Source organism: Lissotriton vulgaris, chromosome 5, assembly GCF_964263255.1.
Source record: "Lissotriton vulgaris chromosome 5, aLisVul1.2, whole genome shotgun sequence".
NCBI classification, from domain to species: Eukaryota; Metazoa; Chordata; class Amphibia; order Caudata; family Salamandridae; genus Lissotriton; species Lissotriton vulgaris.
The window spans coordinates 1,165,626,275-1,165,648,675 of NC_141693.1; the positions used below are offsets into that span (position 1 = coordinate 1,165,626,275).

At 45.6% G+C, this 22,401-nt stretch overlaps 1 protein-coding gene and 1 pseudogene across 1 annotated transcript in view; both read right to left on the bottom strand.

Annotated features, from left to right (window-relative positions):
• CACUL1 (CDK2 associated cullin domain 1) overlaps window positions 1-22,165 on the bottom strand; it is a 410,130-nt gene extending 387,965 nt beyond the window's left edge. The window contains exon 1 of the mRNA XM_086922922.1: window positions 21,824-22,165. Coding sequence (XP_086779048.1) covers window positions 21,824-22,022 — 199 coding nt within the window. The 5' untranslated portion in view covers window positions 22,023-22,165. The remainder of the gene's footprint in view (window positions 1-21,823) is intronic.
• On the bottom strand, window positions 10,567-12,359 carry LOC147712153 (TSC22 domain family protein 1-like; annotated as a pseudogene).
• Window positions 22,166-22,401: the final 236 nt, after the last annotated feature.

A 22,401-nucleotide genomic window follows, 5' to 3' on the forward strand; every position in this document is an offset into this window, starting at 1 on the left:
GGCGGCCGTGAAACTGAATGTACGGCCGGCCGGCCATGAATAATTAGGGGATGAGGAATGCGCTGGTAGGAGAAATGCAGAGCGCACGCTGAGAAGCTTGTGGGAGGGAGGCTGGGCTGCCTTTGATGTGGTAATGAGAGGCAGGCAGGCGGCTGGTGGCATTGTGCACACGCTTTTTAGGGCTTGCGCAATGACCTAAAAAGCGCACATGCACTGCATGGAATCGCCAGTGGTTGAACTCTGGATAAGCCACTATAGAACTTCGCCAGCTATGCGCAAGAGCATCAGCAGGCGAGCCCTAAAAACAGGGAGGAACGCCAAGGCGGGATTTGATTAAGGGGGTCTGAGCTCGATGGCTATATAGGTCGTTAACAACTACACGAAGATTGCAGGTACAAACTGGGGTGTTGGGGATTGAGTGAGATAGGCCGTATAACTAAGGAGCTAATCGATGGTGGGATCGTTAGTTTGATTACGAGGCACATGAAGATCAGTTTACATACAAGGAGGTTGTACCTGGGTGACATTTATCGAGGATTTATTAGAGGGAATGAGGATTTGGGCTGTACGGTAATGAATGGGAGTTAGGATTTTGTTTCACATTATAGGATGTTCAAGAATGATTTTGCAGAAAATATGGGATATAGATTTTTAGATGGGCACGATTTTTGTATTGATTAGGACGGATTAAAAATGTGGTGGGGTATGCGGAAATAGTAGTGGTGACTTTTTATGTTTATCATTTGCTTTTATAGCAATACTAGCAGCCTGCCCCACCGTTGCCTGGGGCAGAAAGGGGCTGGGGGTAGTACACCTGCTCCCGCCCCGACTCCCTCCCGCACTGACTCCCTCCCGCACCGACCCCCCTCGCGCACCGACTCACTCGCGCCCCCCTCCCGCCCCGACTCACTCGTGCCCCCCTCCCGCCCCGACTCACTCACGCTCCGACATTTTCATTTACTGCTGCCTCCTTCTTGCCTCCCCCTGCATCACACAGTCTCACGTTCCCTTTCCTTACCTGTGCTGCCGCTCCTCACTGCACAGCCGCTCGTCACTGCACCGCCCTCCTCCTTCGTCATCACGCACGTCGCATAGCCGCCAGCGCTAGGTCCCGAACTGCGCTACTTTCAGGGGACTACTTTGTTTACAAACTCAATTTTTTTAATTTACTTTTCTATTTTTATTTATATAGCCTATGTCCATCTACACACCCTGACATTTTCATAGATGTATCGGTGTGTAGATTGGCGCTGTGGTTCCCGAGTTTACCTGGCCAAAAGGTGCAAGTTCTCTCTTTATAATAGTAGTATAGATGTATAGGGCTGATGATAATTTTTTTATTGTTTTTAGATATCCCTGAGGAAGGTTTATATTAAAAACGAAATGCATTGGGTGAAATCAAAACGAACTGAATGGAATGGAGTTTATTTACATGCCAGTAAATAGGCCCGGATGGGCAATTCTTGAGCAATTAAATGCGGAAAATTTCTGGACTTCATTTCTTCGACGTGATGGATTAAAAATGGTTGTAAATAAGAGAATAAAACTTGAATGAACTTTGGCAATACTAAGGAGTAAGAGTGATTATGTTTCTCAACTGTGCATATAGCTGTGCAACTCTTCTGTGGCACAGGACACGCGTGCAACAAGTCAGCGGTGTTACATATTGTTGCGCAAAGGAATGGGCGCAGAAAGAGTGCATGCACGCTAAACTGGATTAAAACAGACGAATACTAAATCAAGGCAAACCAAAGGGAGTGCTTCAGACCTTTTCAGATTGAAAGTGTGATGAGCAATGTTGAGAGCGAAAGTATTTCTTCTGATGAAAGCATATCTTGGGCTTCATATCATGCATCATTACTACCACCTAAGAATAGACCACAGTCAACTACTCCATTGTTGCTGCTTTTCTCAGAAAGTGTGCATTCTAAATCCAAGGTCTTGTATTGCATGAAAGTCATTAAAGAGTCTGTTCATTTTCTTATACCAGGACAAACACCTAGTATTTCAATGGGCCAACCTCTCTTAAACCTAGCTAAACAAATTCAATGGGATGTACCACATATATGTGGTGAAGATAAATAGGTTGTAATGATGGGGGGACTTTATATCAAAATGGCTTTCTTTAAAGTACGTGGAGACTGGCTTTCGAACAGTCGATGGGCCAGTATGTTAGTCCAAACAGACATCATATCACTACCATAGGAAAAGCGGACACTATACTGGAGGTTCCCCACTTTACCCATACACGTCATGCTCATCAAATTACTGTTACTGCTCTGTATATATTACAGAGAAGGTGCTATCAAAGTTATCTTGTATCTAGACAGTCCCGCAAAGAAATAAGGGAGATTTCGAAGTGGATTAAGTGGAAATCGAAAGAGAACCTACACTTCTAATTTTGGGATATTGCTATGGATTTGCAGATACTTGCTCTTGAATTTGTTCAATTAGAAAGGGTAACTTTGCTTTGAATGTACAAGTACTTGATCAGATGGTTCCATGGATGTTTGCTACAAATCATAGTCATTATTCTTGATGCCTAGCTGTCCACATTAGCGACAGTACCAGAATGCCACCCACACATCTCTCATGCTGTCAATAAAAGCAACCACACATTCTCAACAATTCCTCTAGATCAAAATCATGAGTAGGAAAATTCTATCATCAATGGAAATGGAAGTATTGTAGGTCGGACGGAAAAATCAGGAGCTCTCAGAAAATGGAGGATATCTGGGCCAAAGATTTCCAGAGTTGTAAATGAATTTGAACAAACATTTGTGAATGCCAAAAAAAACCTACCTTTGACACCATGAACAAATGCCTAGTTCCCAAAAATCTTTTGCAAAAAGAGGTCAAATCTCTACTGTATACAATTGAGGAAGCTCGTAATCAGTTTCTGGCGCAGAGCGGCAGTTTACTCAATCTGGACAGCAATGAAGCTATGCCTGATACAATTATAACGTCTGTGAGAATGGCACAGGAAATAGGTAGATAGCAATATAACTCCTCTTTTCAAGATGTGTTTGAAGATACAGTACCAAGGAACAAACTTCAATTACTCCGCACCAGCCTGTATAAAACTTCTGAGTCCAAATACAAACTATCCTGGTTAAAAAGTAATTACAATCGATTTCTAGCTTATATACTGGGTTTCAGACAAGAAATCGTAATTTGGAAGAATTTCTCAACAACGAAACTCTGTCTTTTCTGCCATCCGGAAAACTTAGACGAGGACAGAAGTCGCAGCTACTGGACTTCGTTGCCGAAAGTACCACCATACACAACACTACTCCAGAGATTAATGTAAATATATTAAATGGTGCAGCTATAATAAATATGCTACCTCCCGAATCTTGTAAAGCATTTGATGATTATGCTTCAACAGGATGGTTTCCTGATTTTTGGCATTACCAACGATTTACTGGAAGCAGAACAAAGGGGATCTTCTGGGATATACCAGTGGAATTTTTTTCTCCAATTGGATGGCCAAAATCGTAAAGAGCTTTTCTTTATGTGTCAAGCAGAGCACCTTAAAACGCTAGTCTTTTTCTGACTGGAAGCCAATGTAACACCTTAATAGTGAGTCAGACTGATGTATATTTTGGGATCTTCATGAGTTGTCGAGCTGCCGCATTTTGAAGTATTTGCAATTTACTTATGTGCCTTTTTTGTATGCTCATATAAATGGCATTACCATAGTCAATCTTGGAGAGACCTAACGCTGTGATTACTGTTCTCTTTAAGTCGAATGGGATGAAAAGGAGGATCTTTTTCAGTGTTCTTGTAGGATTCCAAAAAGGTTTTCCCTTTCCAAAAAGGAGGACCTCTTTTTTAGAGTTTAGTTAGAGACCGTTGTCTCCCATCCAGCCTACTACCTCTCACATACACCTGCTGAAACGTTTGCCAATCTCAGTGAGATCAAGACTACAATGTGTGCATCATCCATATAAACAAACAGTAGAAAAGCCAAAGGATCTGATCAATTAGGTCAGGGGTGCCACATATGTACATCTTAAAAAGTGTCAGGCTCAAGGAAGATCCCAAGGGACATGACATGGTAAAGTGAAAAATTCAGATGTAAAATCTGCAAAAGCTGCGCTTCCAAGTCTTTCAAAGAGCACAGAGTGGCAAACTGTATAGAATGCGGCAGAAAGATCCAGCAGGATCAATGCTGCTTTTCCTCCGCTGTCCATAATAATTCCGATTTCTTCAGATGTTGCGACTAGCACAGACTCTGTACTGTGCTTTTTCCTACAACCGTACTGTGCATTATCTAAAATCTCATTCTCGTCCAGAAAGAGTGAGAGTTCAGAGTTGTAGTGTTTTTATAGGGTATTCGCTGTAAAGTGAAGCCGCGAAATGGGTCTATAATTTTTAACCTCACTGGGGTCAAGTAAAGGTTTTTCCATCAAGGAAAGAACGGAGGCTTTCTTCCAATCACTCTGGAAGATTCCATCTTGTATGGTTGCATTTTGAAGTTTAGTAAGATTAGCAGAGATTGTACTAGTTACTGTCTGCAGAATTTTTGGTGGACAGGATCTCAAGCGGAACACGATTTAGTGGAATCAATCAGCATCCTAACTTTCTCCTCATTTAGCAGAGGGAACTTGTGAATGGTAGCATTTGAAATCTATGAGCCTTCCAAACTATTGCCCATCGTATTTGTCTTCTGGCTAAGGTTAAGTTTGCAATATATTTCCTTGACTTTTTTTGGAAGAAGGCCGCTATTTTATTGCACATAGTTTGGTCAGGTACCAAAGTTTTTGGGGTATTAGGACTGGAAAGAAATAACGGTTTTAAATAGTTCCTTAGCTGAGTTTTTGGCCAGATTAAATTTCTCAGTGAAATATTTTGATTTATTATCTATAAACAAGCTCTTGTATTCCAAGATGAATGGTTTCTATTTGGTTATTTCTGCCTCACATTAGTTTTCCTCCCACACACATTCTTGAGGTCTCCATTTTTGTTAAAATGTTTAAGGTCTGATGAGAACCAGGGGGTAGTAAGTTTGTTTCTGAGTTTTCGAAAAGTTTTTAGAGGGACTTTTAGTGAGACTGCTGAGTTGGATCCAGTCCTTGTAATTGGTGGAAGCAACATTTAAGTCCTTTACTAAGATAGGCTGAGAGTCAGCCAGAGTATCATTAAGCTTGGTAGTATTAATATTTTTCCAGGCTCTAACTGTAATAATCTGCGGGCAGTGTTGATTGATGTTACTTTAGTTGAAGTTTTGAATGTGAAAACCATGGCTTTGTGATCAGTCCTCCCCAAGTGGTTATATCGTGCAAGAGTCCAGAGATTCCCACAGAATTGAACAGGGCTCAATGTAAACCCAAAGTGCTCTATTTATGGTAGTGTGGTCGATCAGCCTTAGGGATAACACAGAGGTGTGTTAAGACATTTGTTTTGCACACAGTGACTAATAAATGACAACTTAAAAAGGACATCCACATACATTTTTTAAAAATAAGCTTAAGTTAATGGAATTTTCAGGCTTTGCACTGTTGACCTATGGAAGGAAAACAAGAATGCAGTTTTGCAGGTAAGCACTCAACTTACAAATTCAGTCTTGGGTTTCTGGCGTCAACACCAGGCAAGGTTCAAATCAGCACCAAGACTGCAACACCAGCAGCACAGATGCGGCTGGGTGCAGATGTCAAATTCAGGGTCAGGAGCCCAGTGTTAATCAATGGAGACAAGGGGTAATCGAAGTTGCGCTGCTCACAAGTGAGTAAGGGGGTCTCGGGGGTCAATCTTCTGAAGTTAAGTATAGAGGTGGCCACAAGGCAGCACAATACTTAGACCCTCAGCGGCATACAGACAGCCGGGTGCAGAGTGCCAACATAACGCTGGGCGTCCAATGCCACTCAATGGGGGAAATCAGTCTTGAAGAAAGGCTGCAGGCTCAGGCAAGGATGTCGGACGAAGAAACCCCACACCTGTCCAGGTAAGTAGAGATGCTGGGGGACTTAGGGACACCGTTGGTCAAGCTACCCAAGGTACAAGGACTTTGGGTGCAGAGGTGTCCTTAGGCATCTGAAAAGACTTATCGGGTAAGTGCGGTCAGAGGGAGTCTTTGAGTTGAGGCTGCAGGCATAGAGGTAGTGTTCGGAACCCACAATGGAGTCTTGCTCAGAAGTGCTGGAGAACCTTTACAGGACCAGTAGGCCACTTGGACTTGGGCCATGGGTGTCGGGTGCAGAGGTGGGTCTGGCGGGATTTTCACAGTTCCTCCAGGCACATTTCTTTGCTCTTTAAAGTTGGTTTCTTCCGGACAGGTCCGCTGGAGTTATTGATCCGGTCAAAGGCAAGCAGTCCAATGGGTCTCTTACCTGGGATGTCTACACCCACTATTATTCCACCATCCTGTGGGAGAGGGGCATAGCTCTTTTCCCGATTGGATGAGTCACACCATTTTCAAGATGGTGCGCACTGAAAAATGTGCTTACTTCACCTCCCGCACCTGAGGGGAGGAGCTAGAGAAGAAGGGTACACCTCCTACTCTTACTAAGTTTTCCCAATAGTTCTCCTGCCAAAAGTAGGGATGTGAACCAGGGGCTGCCATCTGCTGCTAGCAGCAGAGGCTGTGGTTGCATTATGTCGATGTTACTGTTTTTCTCTGCACCAAGACATGCAGGCTACAGTTGCAGTTTGCATGACCTTGTTGATGGGTCACTATGGGACACTCTTCAGTCCCAATGCCCTAGGTACCAATGTACCATTTACTAGGGACTTGCAGGGGGGTCTTAAGTGCCAATCGTGGTGCAGTTTTAGGGAAGGAGCTCTGGCACTGAGGACCTGGTTGGCAGGGACACTGCACACTTTCATGCGAAATTGCATCAATTTCGAGGCAAAAAGTGGGGGCTAACCATGTCAAAAGATGCACTCTCACACTTCCTCATAGGAGATTTTTGAAGTGGTAACATAAAATGACCATAATCCCACCCGTGTTTTTCTGTGTGATTGAATCTAAAGGAGGTTAATCCCTCAGGTACTGCGACTGACAAGTCGGGCCACAGGTCTGATCCACCCATGTTTCTGTAATGAACACTATCAGGTGAGCAATTGTTCAAGAACTTGTTGAAATCAAAACTATGTTTAATGAGCGAATGGTCATTCATCAAGACACATAGGTTTGTCCGAACCTTCCAGACTTACTATTGTTTTAGCCCGCGGGTGGAGGACAGGTAGGTTTGCTAGGCGTAGCGGATATGGGAGATAGATCTATTTTGTATCCAAAATGATAGTGTTTGCAATCTAAACATAGCGTATCACTTTCATCACAGAGTCATGTGTCGTTCCTCAGGCACAGAGGCAAGAGTGCTGGTGTACATGATCGAAGCTGGACAGGGATCAATAGTACATAAAGGGCAGGTGGGAGAAAGAGTGGATTATCAAAGTTTGGGTCAGTGGTAGGAGGCATGCTGGTGATCCTTGCCCTGTCGAAGCCCAGACTGGCCCCACACAGCAGTTCAACAGGAGGACCCAATTCCTATAGGTGCTTTAAAAAAGCCATATCGATTTAAAGAAAAAATACTGTTAGTTCAAAAAATCTTGGGATACTCTTACAAAGCAGCAAGGTACCTACTGTAGAATGAACAAAACAGAGTGCCAGGAAGAACAATCTATTTTATCGAAAATTAATAGAAAATCAACTAAACGAATAGTGTCCACATATGTGCTCGTGCTATATGAAAAACACAAAATGTTAATGAGTAAATAAGTGTGGAAGGAAAAAGGACCCATCAAATCAAACATCCAATAGTTTGATTTGTATCAAAAAAATCCTTAATCAAAAAAAGACCGAATTATATTTGTGTTTGGGACACACGACAAGTCAGAGTATCCACACCCATATTAAGAGGGTCATCAGCTGGACTAAAAAATTTAAATTGGAGCCCAATTGAAAAAAAGATGTAAACGGTGGGAGTACAAGAAAGCAAGTGAAAGGATGAATCAGAATAGGTAACCGTAAATGAATGACTTACTGATAAGACAGAGTGGAAGAACCGGTAGCTTATTAAAAAGCAGGACAAAAGCAGCACAATTCAAGTGGGAAACAAGTGGACATTCGTGATTAGGCAAACACACCAAAATTGGATACTTACATGGGTGAACTGAACCTCCCAATTTAAAGGTTAGCAGAAAGACTGGATGGTGCCACCGATGTCGTCTGCTGATACAGACATTCAGCACTTTCAATTTGGCTCAGGAAAGGCACTATAGCCATGTCAGATAATAAATTATGGGCCGGCTATTTGAAGAGGCATAAATTAGCCAAATAAACAACTAGCAGAAACAAGCATTTACAATGCAATGGTTTCGGCATTATTAAAGGTAGAGCTATTGGCATTGTTCATGACATTTTTTTTGTGTTTTTTTTTTTTAAATCATAAATAGCATTGTTATTTACATTACCAATAGCTTAATTGTTAAATAAATGGCATTGTCATGTACAAAGCCAATAGCTTAATCGCTCGCATATGCATGACCTATTGCATTTACACCCACAAAGAGCCACACACATACACAGCCACCCACACAGTCATTCACACAGAGCCACCCACACACACAGAGCCACCCACACACACAGACAGAGCCACCCACACACAGACAGAGCCACCCACACACAGACAGAGCCACCTACAAAAAAAGCTATCCACACAGAGCCCCCCACTAACACAGAGCCCCCCACTCACACAGAGCCCCCCACTCACGGCGAGAGCCAGGGGAGGAGGGTGGAAGGAAGGGAGAGAACCCAAGACGAGAGCCGGCGCGAAGAGGGAGAGCAAGCAGAGGTGGAGGAAAGCAGCACCAGCGAAGGGAAAGAGCACCGCGAGAAGAAGGGGAGGCAGTTCATGTCTAGGGAGGGCAGACAAGTGATGGGGGAGAAGGAACAGACAGGCGGAAGGAGGGTGATTCGAGAGGCAACAGAGAGGGATTGGAAAGAACTGAGACGTGAGAGACGAGACGAAGACGGGCAGAGGCGACCAGACCAGTCGGAGAAAGAATAGAGAAAGATGGCTTATCTGTAAAATTGCCATTCATTTTAGAAGCGTCGTTAATTATTATGCAAACTTGTAAATGATGTCGATTTTTATGATAAACTGAGAATATATGCTTTTTATGTTTATAGTGTTTAATAAACTGATGATAAACTATTATTTTGATAAACAGTAGATCAGCGGGAGCAAGCAAGAGCCGAGAACTGCGGGGGTAGAGAGCCGGAAGTGGGTTCTAGGTCATGGAATGGAGAGATAGCAGAGGTGTGGAGAACAAGAACAGATTGAGAGTGAGTGTGAGAGTGTGAGAGCAGGAGAAGAAAAGAAGTAGGCGAAAGAGGGAGCAAGGAAAGTGCAAAAGCGGGGGGGGGGGCAGTGAGCAGAGGGGGAGAGGGACTGGTCTGACCGGAAAAGAGACGGCAGACAGAGACAGAAGAGGGGGAGTTGAGGGCAGCAGCAAAGAGGGGAGGGGGAAGGGAAGGCTTGAGGGATGGGTACAGGGCATAAGGAGGGACATGAGAAAGCGAAGGGGAGATGGAAGGGGCGAGGGTACAGACAGAGCAGAATATATAGAGGGGGTGGAGGCGAGTTTAGGAGAAAGAACGAAGATAGGACTGAAGAGAGGGAAAGAACAGAGGGGTGCGAGGGAGAAGAAACAGCAGCGACACCAGGAGAGAGGAATACATCCAGGGGAGCAGGGAGAGGATAAGAGTGTGGAGAAGCGAGATCAGAGGGATGGAAGATGGGGGAGAGGGCTGGGGACAAGTAGAGAACAGGGAACTCCAGAAACCGGAGGTGAGGAGGGATGCGTGCACTCTGAGGAGAGAGGGCAGAGGGAGCACGTGGAGGCGAAGGGAGAAATCTGAAAGAGGGTGAAAGAGCGGGTGCTGTGATGAGATATGAGGGGTGGAGGTGAGGGTGGGTGGGTGGGGGGCAGAGAGGAGCGGATGAGGAGACAAAGTACCGGTCTGAGTTCATGAATGAGAGCTGGGCTGGTGGGGAACTGGAGGTACGCCTTGTAGAAAATACATTGATTCATATCCTGGATAGAAATGAATAACTAGGAAAAAGTTCAGGAGAAAAAACAGACTCATGAGCAAACAACAGGCAGCTGTACCCTACCATCTCAGACACTCTTGACCCTGCTTGAAATACCTGGAATTCGTCGAAGAGAAATTGCACTTTACTTCTGGAAGTTTGTGTCGCATCACAAACACACAGTAGTACCTAGCAGTTACGGAAACGTGTGCTTTAAGACACACAGTTTCTAAAAGCAGTTTAAATGGAGTTAAGGACATCCAAAAAGTGCCGTCCAAAGTTAACCGATGTATAAATCTTTTTTAACATAGTAGTATTAAATTAGGGTTCAGATCTACAAAATTAAAAACCATGATGCATAGCAAGATGCACAGCAAGATGCACAATTCCCCCCAATACTGTAAGCACAAAACAGAAGGCACAAAAGGTGAGTACTAGAGAGTGTTTTCGAAGTCACAGGACACGCCATCACTGAGTCAACCAAATTGTGAAAGGGTAGAGGGTACACCAAGGCCATCACATGACCTTACCTGTCAACCTCGCCATCGACCAGAGGTAAGGACTTCAAGGGAAGAAGCCGGACCCGCTAGACTGCCACCCCTCCCTTCCAAAGAAGTTGAACCACCTATTCCTGAAATGCCTTCAGCGATGATGGACTGCGGCAAACCGGCCACCGAGTGCTCCATGAGACGCCTTGCATCTGGGATCTGATTTGCCACTGACTGGATGAGCGAGGGCGCAAAGATTTGAGCAGAACTTAAGAGGTATCTGGTGTGGTATGTGCTGGGACACCGGTACACTGGCAGGATAGTGAGCAACACCCTGACCCCTGTTGTGTACAGTGGGGGGTGTACAGTGGGGGGCTGGGACATGACAGGTGCGGGGCCCAGACCAGCAGAAGCTGTCAAGCTGATCTGGCTAACAGCGGCTGAGGCAGGGGCAATTGGGCCGACAGCCGGGATCTGCTGATTATTCATTCCTTGAAGCACGGGTTCCAATCCTTGAGCCTGGGGTTTTGCGGGAACGGGGGCCTTCTGCGCTGCCATGACCAGTTACTGAGGAAGGCTCCGCGGGCCCATCGGCACCCCCTGGGGCTGCAGCGGCTGCAGGAGAGGTGCAGTCAGAGTGGGGGCACTCTGCTGCATGACGGAGGGCATTCCTTGGTTAATAGCTGCTGGTGCTCGCTGCGCCGTGGAGGGCAGGTTCAAGTGCTGACCCACTGCCACATTATGACTGGACTGCGACGCAGTGGGCAGATTTAAGGATAGACCCACGCTGTGACTGACAGGCGTTGCAAGGGGTAGAGACTGGTGACCACTGACGTGGGCATCATCGTGGGTGCATGTGCAGCAGTCATAGCAGAGGCCGTGGATTGTGCTTGTGCGGCTGTGGATTGCATGTGTGCCGAAAGATTATGCCCGGGAGCCCTGGCCCTACCAAGGTCTGCAGCTTATGAGGGTGCTGCAAGTAATCAGCCACGCTCCCTGTAACAGTTATCTGAGTAGCCGGCATGGCGATGAGGGCGGAGGGAATCTGCTGCTGGGCTGCATAGTGGAGCTGCTGGGGCAGAGTCTGTACAGGCTGTGTACAGGGGGGTTGTTGGTGCACTGAAGGCACGGCCCCCATACTATGACCAGCCGAAGGGTTCAATGGAGGTTGGTAGCCCGGCTTTTGCTGTCCACAGCCGCATTCAGGCGGGTGCGATTGTGCTGGCAAGGTGGCACTCTGAGCCCCGGGCTCCGAGTACCCCTGCTGCAGACCGGGGCCTGCGCACTCCGTATAGTGGCTCAGAGTGCTGCTGGCCGAGCTCTCGCTGGTGCTTTCCCTCTCCTCGGCCGCCTGCCTGACACTCTCCATCACCCTGTGAGGGGCCTCCACAGGCTGCTCCCGCTCGTAGTACTCGGTGCAAGTCCAGCGGCCCTTGCGGAAGGGCTAAGAGCTAGAGTCCAGTTTCACCACCCGGAACCGTGATGCGGCCGCCGCCGTGTCGGGAGCTGCGGGGGGAGGGGGCTGAGTTTGCGGCTGCCCCACGGCCGACCCCAGCACGGCGGCCGCCACCGCCGCCTGTGCCACCTGTGCGATGGAGCCCCCGGAGGCCGATGGGGGGGCTACGTGCACAGCTCCAGGGAGGTTGTTCATCATGTTCACTGCAGCCATGCCCCTGGGCAGGCCAGCGGCAGGAGGCTGCAGGGGCTCGGGGTGCAGGGGCCCGGCGATGCCATTTATGAGCAGCGGATGAGGCTGAGGAGGGGGCAGGCCGGGCAGGCGCGGCTGGTTTGGGGGACAGCGCCCTGCAAGTGCTGCAGCTGCTCCTCGTCGCCGCGCTCGTCACCGGACAACTCCGGCGCCGCTTTCTGTTGGGAGTCCTCGCTGCACGGCTGAGGGAATCCCGCCTGCTCCTCATCAGCTCGATCCTCCAGCTGCTGTTGAGCGGCACTCAGGATGCCTGAACGAAGGCGCCGCGGCCTGGATTACGCCGTGCACCTTCCATGATTGCCGCAGAGGATTAGGCTCCCGCACACCAGGAAGTGAACGCGGACGCTTGGGTGCGGTCTGCTCTGTCGGTGGCCGGTTACTAAAGGTTTCCTGGCGCTACAGCCGGACGTCAAAAACGGGCAGCGTAAGAGCCTGGGGAAAAGAAACCCAAAAAACACCTAAATATTAACTTGGGACTGCTGTCCGAGCAGACCAGCCATACAAAGAAGAAGTACTTGTCCGTCACAAAACGCAACGTGACATTGCAGGCGGTGGTGCTTGTGAGTCGGAAGCCCGTGGCGCAGTTAATTTTCTCGCAGGTGGCAGCAGTTGGAGGAGAGCAGAGGAAGCGGCAGCTGTTCGTATCAGCTGAGGAAACTTTGACAAGAGAGGAGCCCTCCACGACCACGTTTCTCCGAGGCAGAAAGGCCTCGGAGAAACCACTGCCATTTTCGTGATTGGGGGGGCGTGTTTTCGTTCTCTCCTCTTCCCATTGGCTGTAAGGTAAAATTCCAGCCAATGGGAAGAGGAGAGGGCGTGACTTAAAAAAAGACACGGAAACTCCCCCGAATCGCGTCAAGGCGGGCCCTGAACTCAGTGACGCTCCTCTCCTCCAATGGCTGGCCAGCATTTACGAGGCCAGCCAATGGAGAAGAGGGGCGTGTTCAGGCCCCCTATACTACTAACAAAAGATTTCAGCTCCGCCTACCCACTGCTTACGCAGTGGGACGGTAGCCGAACCCTAAAAAGTAGGTAGGTGAAAGGGAGGAGGGCAGGGAAGGAAATCATCAGAGTACAAGGTCTCTGTACGTGGCGGTAGCCACCAAAGATAGTACCATGTTGGTGGGGCATTCACAATTTCAGGTAGGAAGATGCAGTCCAAAACATTGGATGTATCAAGATACTGCCAAAGAAGGGGGAACCTAAAATGGAAGAATCCTGCTGAAATTACTGGGCATAACAAAAAATGCCAATTGTGGACCTACGTGGCAGGAATAATTGCAGTGCCAGAATGCTATAAAAAGGGTTCCTACAGTAATGATAAGGCATACAAAATACTGCCTAGGATAGAACAACATTTTGGGAATTGCAATAAGAAAAATAGTTAAGGAGAATTTTATTGTTGGAGTATATAAACTCAACAGTAGAATCACATGTGCTGCAATTACCACACTTAAAGTGACCCACCAGCACTGAAATTTATAGTTACCTTGGAAGGCAAGTTAGCCATGAAAAAGTGATCCTTCAAAAAATGACATTTTGGAAAGGTGAACATCAGTAAGTTCATTGTAAGCTCCAGCAAAAAAAACACATTCCAATTTTTCTTAATGCATTTCGATATGAAATTGGATAGAGAGTTAAAAGTAGTGACAACCTAATTCGTCCTCAACCCCTTTGGGTTTTTTGCGTCAGCAAACAACCCATTCTGCAAAACCATATCCTTTTCATGGAACGGTGGATCAATCTACGAGAATTAACTATCTCGACCAATTTCAAGCATAACCATTGTGCTTCTTTGGAAGTACTTGTTCTTGTACTTACAACTGCATCCGATACACAGAAACAGGGTAAACCCTAACGAGCTTCCTTATCACATTTAAAGAAGATCCCACCATGTGTATAGCCTCTTCGCCAGGACACGGAGAATAGACTTGATATCATATTACATATGTTGGCAAAGAATGAGTTGGCATGTCTGACAGCAAGCCACAGATGGAGGTGTCAGCAGGAGCGGACAAGGAGGGCTATAGTTGTAAGGCAGCGCCTTCTGTAGTTCAATAAAAGCACTCAAGTGGAGGTGGAAGGATTCACCCAAACACCTAACAGTATTAAGAAAGCAAAAAAACGTCACTTGGTTAAGCTAAGACCAGTCTGCTAAATCCTCAAGCCAATGAATAAAAGAGGCTGGTGGAGGAAAGCCAACAGCTGAAATGGTGGACCCAAAGTCCACTCTATCTATATGGTTAGCAACAGGTCTGTTTGACAGCTATGCTGTCCAAGCTCAAACCTAGGAAAAGTGGAATCTCATCTAAGAACTATATGCAAATGACATGCAAGTTGACTACTGGCAGAGCTGATGCACTGACCTCATAAGGCGAGTGGAATGAAAGATCTGTAGAGCATCTGTGACAACCTAGGACCATAGATAAAAAGGTGGCTACAGACCACTTTCAACTGGGTAATACTGAGACAGACACAGGCAGCAGTACGAATAGCAGGAGCAGCACTCCTCTTCTGTGGGCCCAGTAAAAGATCTCAGGCATGGTGGAACAGCATAGGCCGGCATCGGCAGGACTGACAGCAGACTGCACTTGAAGGGGCACACTGCAGAAAAATAGAAGAGCAGAGAACCTACAGGGTCGTATGACACTGCCCCCTACTTCACTCCCAATAAATGATAAAAATAATATAATAATATTTGCTGATGGGAAAAGTAATTGTTGCAACAAGAGAAAGAGACACACACAACCAAGGAAGATTCAACATTCTACAAATAAATTTGACAAGAAATCACACATTTTATAGGCCCTACGATAATAAGGGCAAATGACCTAAATTACATAATGAATGGACTGATGGATAGAGAGACATATGATAAACTTTAAAATTCATGTGGCACAATCTCTAAACAGGGCACTTTCTGAACTATATACAGTGGATATCTGGAGTGAACGTCAATTGGAAGAAGTGGAAGAGGCTTCTCCAACGAGTAGCTTGTGAGGTAGTAGTAGCTCCCCAGTATGCAACCCAGCTTATTAAATTAGAAGCATTTGCTTGGTTGAGTTACTATATATGTACAAAAATTGAAAAGTGTGTAATCAAAATTAAAATGTATGCATTGTTGGATTTCTAGCTGAATTTTGAATTCGACGATTCCAACCATGGTGTGGTTAACAATAAACATGTCATTTCAGTGAAAATACACCCTTTGGGGTGCACAAGCGCTTCACAAATCCACATGTAATGTTATATTTAAAAGGTAATATTTGAGTTATAAAACAGGCAGCGTGTAGGAGACTTGCTGTTACCTTGGTTCCAGGGGCATTATGCTATGGTTATTATGCATTACTTGTTGATAAAATATTGTTTACATTAATGCTGGTAAGCCTGCCTGATGGATGGAGGTTATCACTGCTTATAGTCATGAAAAACATGGCCCCTGATGATATTTTGCGTGATGTGGTCACTATTACAACACTAATAATATTAGTAGATCTGAAAGATTTGCAATTAACAAAGAGCTCTCACTACAGAAAAGGCCCCTGGTTTAGAACTATTTAGGTTTAACTCTTTTTCAATTAACATATGGATAAGATGCTTAAAGTAGAATGGCTTCATTGCTCAGTTAGGACCAACATCTAACCATTAAATAGCACATCTAGATTGACAAGCTCACACGTCAATCTGACATAGCACAGATCATTACCACACAAATCCTTCTGACCTCTCAGGAAAAAAGGAGGAAGAAAGAGGGAAAAAACAGAACTGCAAATCTCAATTTCTATACAACACATTAGTTCAACTGTATTCCAATGATGCCGGCGGATTGCCCCAACATCAATCCACAGTTTTCTCTCAGGTGTCCTCTACTCCTCCCACCTGCTGTTTGTGCTAGGCATTTCACATTCTGATCTCCAGAAAGTCTCTGGGACTTGGGATGCAAGAAGGCAACATTTTTCCAAACATTTTGCACCCCAGTCCCGCCATGTAACAACAAAGCAGTGCATCACAATGCCAATAGGTCTTTCTTTACTATTTATAGTTCTGACGTATTACATTGCGAGGTACTGCTTAAATGTGGGAAAATTAGAACTTTGCTTCACTTATAGAAAAGCCCTCTGTGCTTGGATGCCACAAGTGACCTCCACTCTCTGGAGGAGAGATCCGAGATCAACTGATACTGTTGTGTCTAACAAGTTACCATTTGAGTCCCCCTGCTAGCAAAAGTATCGCCAGGCGTACTTCCTCAGGTGCTGGGCCCCTCTTCCTCCCCACATATTGTTTGCAAAAACTGGTAATTACTTCTGATGTTTTCCCCATCATTCAATTTAAGGGATCCCAATATACCCACAATTTCCACTTCTTCAAACGCCGGATCATGGCAGAAATTGTGTTTTTCATGAAGGTCTCCTGACTCTCCTTGTCCCTCATCTGTTTACTGACCATTTTCTGCAGTTTCCCTATATCTTGCTCCTTTACCTCAGGTCGCCCTTCTTGGCGCCCACTTTCCTTAGTTCTTGCATACTACCCTCAATCACCATGACCTTGTAAATCAATACTTTTCAAAGTAAACTTCAGGTCTTTAAGCAGGTCATGGACACCATCTTCCCAGGAGTCAAGACAGACACACAAGACTTCGGGTTCACTTTTTGCTCAGTCTTCATGGTTTGGAAGCGGGCAACAAGAGTATTCTTTGTTTTTGGAAAATGTTGTTCTAATATCTTTTGGCAGCATAGAAAGAAGAGGCCCCTGATGTAAAGGGGACGTGTGGCAGATTGAGGTGGTCTCACTTATTCAGCAAAGTTGGGTTTCTGGCAGTTCACTGCTGCCACTCACTAGACGGGAACCCTCAGAGCCCTACAAGGTTTTTTGCCTGTCTAACCACCTCTCCCTGATGAACCCAGGCATACTGTGTCAACGCAGTGGGCCGTTATCCTGCATGTCTGTTCCTCCAGCACCAGTTCTACAGAGACTCTCACTTCCCTTACAGGGCACGCTCTTGCAGGCGGGCGGTCTTTAAAAGCTCACGCAGTCAGTTAATTCTCTCTCTATATTGTACTGAGAGTCTAGGTGCTGGACCAAGAGTTTCAATGCCATCTTGACAGTCTTTTGGGTGACAGAAGGAAAGAGAACTGCCCCTCTGTATTTTAGAGGCTGGAATGGCAGATGGAGCCTGGGACAGTACTATTTAATTCTCTTGAGATTTCTCTCACTCAGAGGGTCCTAGCCCTACAACATAATGCATACCGGGGCCGGCATTCTCAGAATCACAGCATGGGCAGATCCAGAGCTCCACAGAAAATGTTACGTCCTGGAGCCAGACTGACTACACCCACCCTGTTCAGAACTATTTAACCATAATCGCTGTCTCCTCCTTGCATGCCTTGTATTCCCCTGTGACTGTATACATTTGTTTCTCTATTCCATATTTTGGAAGTTCTGTGGAAACCCAGACAACCTCACTTTTGTTTTCATCCCGGATTGCTGCTTTTGTGTGAGCCTGCACCAAGCGCTACATTTAAGCATGCTGCCAATCTAGACAAAAACTCTGCTCTTCACTCCATGCGTATTGCTTTCTTTCTCCAGTGGTATGGTATTCCATTTTTCTGGCCTCGGCATGTTTATTTCATCCTACTGTAAAACTTCCAGCTGCACTACGAAAGTCTATGTGCTGTCTGTCCTCTCCCTGTGCAAGACACTGTGCTTTCCGCACTGTGCAAGACTCTTGTGCCATCTGTTCTATGCATGTGTGCAACTGTCATTCATGTAGTGCCTGTGCATAAATACACAGTCTGTCTCCCTTGTCAAACTGCCTCTTACCTTCAAGGGTAAAAGACCTTCTACTTTTTTAGTTCTCAGCCTACCAGACTGCGCAGCTGTGTGGTATGCAAAAGACATCTTGGGGAGTTTCAGAAAGATGAACTGAGAATGCCTTCTGCCCGCTGCTTGCCATTGGCTTTGTAATTTGCAACAAACGTTTTCTTGCTTCCAATTTGCTGGCTTAGGCTCTAAAGGTTCACTTTCTCCCTCCCATGCCAAAACCATATTTATCAGTATTCTTCCGAAAGCTCCCTTTCTGTAAAAAGTCCTGTACATCTTGCTATATCATCACATTGGCTATGCATTCAATGACAGGGCTCAAATGGCAAGCTTTGTCTTCAAAGTAAGTGTTTATAGGAAAGAGGATTCCAGATTAGTCTCTGCAAGAAGCCCACTGGTGCCCCTCCTATGCTCATTTATGAGGCTGCAACATAACCCTTAAATAGAGCATCATGCAACATGCAGATGACAGATTTAGTTTTTAGGCACAGAGAGATAAGTGACTTGTTTTTCTACATCCCTCTCCATTGCTTGATACGGTCACCCTTCTTGCTCCATTTCTTTTTGTGCTGTCACTTGTTCTTTTGGTTGTTTTTAGAAAGAACTGTTTGTCTCTTTGCATTTATTTCATAGTGCTCTGCATACCGGCTTAGTGTATATTGACACGATACTTGTCCCAAGAGCATTAAACCACTGTTTTATAGCTTCTGTTAGTGAAGCACAGGGAAATCTTACTGCATCATATCTCCCAAAATCTCACAGCGGCACAAGCCCTGCTTGCCCAGACTTGGGATTTTAACAGCTCTGATCGACAATAATGATAGATCTCTAAAAAGCAATGCGGATTAAGATATGAAGCTGCCAACCCCAGTAATTATTTCTACATAACTGAGCGTTGGTACATGGCTAACCAACTTAGATCACATAATTGCTGTACCATTCCCTGTGTTGATTGGGGACTGGTGCCTCCTCAGCCCTTCAGACAGTCGAGGACCCTGCGTGTTTCTCCACTTCCTTCCTCGTTGTCTTGTGCTTCCCGATTCTGATTTGATAACATCTGTGATGTGCTTTTGTTTATTTTAAATGTAGATGATTTCTGTCTAATTTCCCAAGGCATGTGTTGATTGGAGATCACAAATTTGTGTATGACTTTGACCGTTATAAGGACACAATGCTGCAGCTTGTTATAAATATGCATAGAATCTGAATTTATTTGAAACAAAAATATATATATCGCGATTCAATTACAGATATTGTAAACATTTATATGATCCTAAACAAAAAACTGTTACTTTTATGAACATTATTGATCTTCTATGTTGTAATATTTGTTTTAATTCAGATTTATAACAAGCATTGGCAAAGCCAATAGGTCTCACCTATGCGAAAGCCATGATGTCAGGCACTGCTAAAAGTGAAGTTAGTAAAAAAGCACTGGCCACATCATAGTGCTTCTTTCTAACTTTATTTGTAGCCATGTGGCACAGCCAGCTGTTGTACAATATGGCTCAAAGACATTGGCAAAATCAATAGTTTTCACATGAGAGACATATTGGCTTTGCCAATGCTTGTTTGCTTTCCTTCTTTGACGACTACAGCAAATTATTTTTCCCCTACAGGCAAGATGGGTGAGTGGGAGAATAGAAATAGAAATTGCTGAGCTGAAACGCTGTCCTAGCCCACTCTACTATTGTACAAGCAAAGCCTATGAGCATCTTGGGGTGACTATTCCAAGTGTTCTCTAGCTGCCCCAGTCCTCATCACCGACATCTACGAGCTTCTATGAACAATTTGGCCAGCAACAAATCATTACCCCATCTACTCCTGACCTAATATCCAGGTGTGGGACGCGGATATAAAAGGTTGATTTGACACTGGCTGTTTATGGTTGAGGCTCATCTGACCAGTGTGAAACCTACAAACTAAGGGAAATTATACCTTTGAGAGGAGAGGACTCGAGTCTGTGAATGCCTAATGTTCTTAATAAATGAGTAGGGATTAAAGATATTCTCTATTGCGACCTGCATAAACATCAGAAGATACGTATTACAGTATTCAAAGACTCGCAAGATCTAAAGTACAAGGTTTGAGATGTTGAGGGGCGGTCCTACAGGAGAAAAATAATCCATAAAGCAGCTGGACGTCTAGAAGACAGTACCCGCCTATGGAATTGTTCCTAGAGTAGTGAAACCTCACTAGTTTTAGAGATGCAGATGAAGCAGAAGTAACTAATGCATCTACCAACCCAAACCAAGCTCTCGTAACACCAGTTGAGTTCTCTTGCCATCTCACTCAATTTGTGTTGTAAAAACACCTGACTCCTAATCTTAGGAGACAGTAGGAGTCAAAATGTTCCCACAACCACGATCAAACCCTTTGGATGTTTGTCAATCCCAGAGCTTTACCCTCACCCACCACAATGATCCAAGTCCTAGAAACTCCCAGCTGTCGTGTTTTAATGCTCAGAGAATCAGCCAACATGCCATCCATTCTAAACCCAAGCAGTAAACGTATGTCAGACACTTAATATACCCACCTTGAGCACCACACTCTTATTTAAAGTCAAGGATTATCAGAGTTCTTGAAATACGTATCTATGCCTTAGCTACAGTAACTGATTAGTTATATTGCCCACATTAGGAAGGGCCAACCAGGTACCACTCTAACCCAACCCTCTCGGAGTACACATACATAGTCTCCCAGTCAAACACCATCCTTTCCCTTACATTTTGCTAGGCTGAATGTTAGATAGACAGAGATACACGAGTACTAGTCACTCTGATATAATCAATAGTACGTGCCAATCATATCTAGCCACGTAAAAAAAAGTCTACCTGCCACTTTGATATAAGCCAAGTCAAAAGAATGAAGGTTCTGGCGAGAGAGGGGCCTATCTGCACGAAGACACGAGGCGTGGAAGGGGGGTTAAATGGACATAGGCAGGCGGCAGGGAGAGTGGGTTACGAGTATCATGGTTCACGGGATGAGTCATAGAATATGGGATGAAACCTTTCAGGGTGTGGGAGCTGACCTGAATACAGGTTGAGGAACAGAGAACAAAATATGATAAAAGGGATGGGCAGTTTAGAGTGAGGATATGCGCTAGCGCCACACAAGGGCCATGAAGGAAGTGGAAAGAGGTCAAGTGGCCCCTTGCGACTCGTACTACTTCCGACCAGTTCTTATTTTTTTGAGCTAACGATATTTTGCCTCTTACTAGGCTGAGGTATATAAACTAGACTTCTAATCCTTAACACGAAGAAGAAAAAAAAGAAATGCAAAGTGCAGATGTCACCTGCCGCAGGTTCACTTGGTAGGGTATGATTCGGTTTGTCTTCTTAGCATTAGACTACACTGTAGTCCATCTACTCCAGTCTTCGCTGAAGTCCTTTTACTATGACTACTATTGCTGTCAACAAACCGTCCTACTTCCCTGTCCATTGTTTAATTGGTTTTTAAAACCACAGTCACCATATAACCATAATATATCGATCAGGATGCCGTGGTTTCGTCTTCGAAGACACCGTGACCCTGCCAGTAAGAGATGGCTTCTGAGTTAAGGGTGAACACAATGAATCCACCCGCCTGTATGCCGCCAGCACACCACATTCCTACAAGAACTCTCATATCCAGACACTTACAAGTACCCCACCTTGCTACTTCAGGCACACATTCACAGCCTTTCAGGTGCTCCTCTAGGCAACCTTCTCCGCCACCCCAGCTTCTTTGCTGCACCCCAGATTTCCCGTCACTTCCCCAGTACTCACGGAACTTGCTGGCGGTGGTGCTGATGTTGAGGGCAGTTCCGCTCTTAGCTGCCCCGCTCCCCGGGGGCTCCCCGTTGGCGGGCACGGGCCTGGTGCCCCCTTGGTCGGTGCTGTCTGCTTCGCAAGGCTGCCCTGGCCGCTCCCAGCTGTTGTGGTTCGGGTCCTCCATGGTCTCGTCGTCCATACTTGCTTCCTCCATGCTGCCTCTCAGCCCCCCGGCCGTAGGTCGCGCGCCCTGCGGCTCATGCTGCCCCTCCTCGCGCCGCCACCGAGCTCTACGATGCCCACGGGCCGGTAAGGTAGTGACTATTTCCCATTAGAGAAAAGTCACTTGGCCGCGACGGAGCGTCACGTGACACGCACGTCAAGTTACATCTTATTTGTGCGCCATATGTATACACATGGCAGCGTGTCTAGACTTTTCGCTTAAAAAAAAACCAATTTTTATTAATTTTATTTATTTTTAGTTAATGCATTTTTATAAAGCGCGGACTAAACCCGAAGGTGTCAGAGCACTGTACAATAGAACCAGTTACGTTACATGAGAGAACTGTTGCAGGAATAGAACAAACAAAAAT